We start from the raw sequence: 1,210 nt of genomic DNA on the forward strand, positions 1-1,210 counted from the left end.
GGCTCTCAATCCCCTGAGCTACCCAGCTGCTTCCATCAGTATTTCTTTTTTTTTTTTTTTTTTTTTTTTTTTTTTTTTTTTTTTCATATTGTATGACATTTTATTTAGATTCCATGCATGTATTTTCCTGTGTAGCTGCAAGGTTAAGATCCATTCTTTCTGGAAACTCCAGCTTCTCACATACTGCCTCCTTTACAGGTAGGTATTGTGATATTTCATTGGGCTCTGTAAAGAGGGCTGGTGGAACATGCATTAAATTGGCTATTTTGCTCTCCCTTGAAGTGTATTCTCTTAACATGTAAGTCTTGTCAGCCTCATGGTAGAGCCTTGTGTCATTCATCCTGATGAGCACGCCATCAATTCTTAAGAAAAATCTCAGTAACAGGAAAAAGCTAGAAGGCATCACTCTAATTTTCACACTTAAGCTTGAAACTCCATGATCATGAAGTTCATCTTCAAACAACAGAACTTCTTCAAAAAATTTAATCTGTTCCCTGGCTTTCAATTTCTCTGTGTCTATATGATCTGTCGTAGGCACAACCTTTAACTTAAGAGCTTCGCCAAGTAATGTTCCTTTGTAATCTGTTGTATAGGTCCAGTCATATGGTCTAATAATCTCTTTGGAGTGCTCACCCTCCGTCCTGCTCTCTTGCCATTCTTCAGCACATGCCACCTTGAGTACTCCTTGGTAGTTGTTTACACACTTTAAAGCATCAGTTGCATTGAACTCAATTCCAAAGCCAGAAACATGTTGGATTCTTAAAACATTGTCTCCAAACATCATTTCAGGAAGAGATGGCATATGGAGCTCATCAGCTAATTTCTCCACATCGGCCGACTTCATGATGTGCGTCTTGGCCGCCGTCAGCTTCCAGGGCCCGAAGGAGAAGTCCTGGCGGCTGCTCTGGAAGCCGTGGATCATCATGGCCACGGTGGTGGCGGCGCGGAACCAGCACGAGCGGCGGCGGCCTCCCTTCTCCCCCGCCCCCACCTCCCCCTCCTCCCCCGAGCCGTTACCATCCTTGAAATGTATTTTTGTTCTTAACTCTGTGTGTAAATTTGGTATGCATATTTTCTCTCCTTCTTTGACTAGTTCTGATGAAAATGAGGTTCAACTGTTGCTCATTCCTGCCCCTCCCATTTTTTTTTAATTTAACATTTATTAATATTCATTTTTAACATGGTTACATGATTCATGCTCCACCTTTAC

At 42.1% G+C, this 1,210-nt stretch overlaps 1 protein-coding gene across 1 annotated transcript; it reads right to left on the reverse strand.

Annotated features, from left to right (window-relative positions):
* Positions 1 to 100: 100 nt before the first annotated feature.
* On the reverse strand, positions 101 to 926 carry LOC123255023 (TIP41-like protein). The gene has a single exon (XM_044683893.1). The coding sequence runs from the start codon at positions 923 to 925 to the stop codon at positions 101 to 103; it is 825 nt and encodes a 274-aa protein (XP_044539828.1). The 5' UTR covers position 926.
* Between the last annotated feature and the right edge of the window lie 284 nt (positions 927 to 1,210).

The sequence above is a fragment of the Gracilinanus agilis genome, unplaced genomic scaffold (assembly GCF_016433145.1).
Source record: "Gracilinanus agilis isolate LMUSP501 unplaced genomic scaffold, AgileGrace unplaced_scaffold37821, whole genome shotgun sequence".
Lineage (NCBI taxonomy): Eukaryota > Metazoa > Chordata > Mammalia > Didelphimorphia > Didelphidae > Gracilinanus > Gracilinanus agilis.

Coding starts and splice junctions, on each gene's coding strand:
- LOC123255023 (XM_044683893.1), bottom strand. CDS start 925: ATGATGATCCACGGCTTCCAGAGCAGCCGCCAGGACTTCTCCTTCGGG.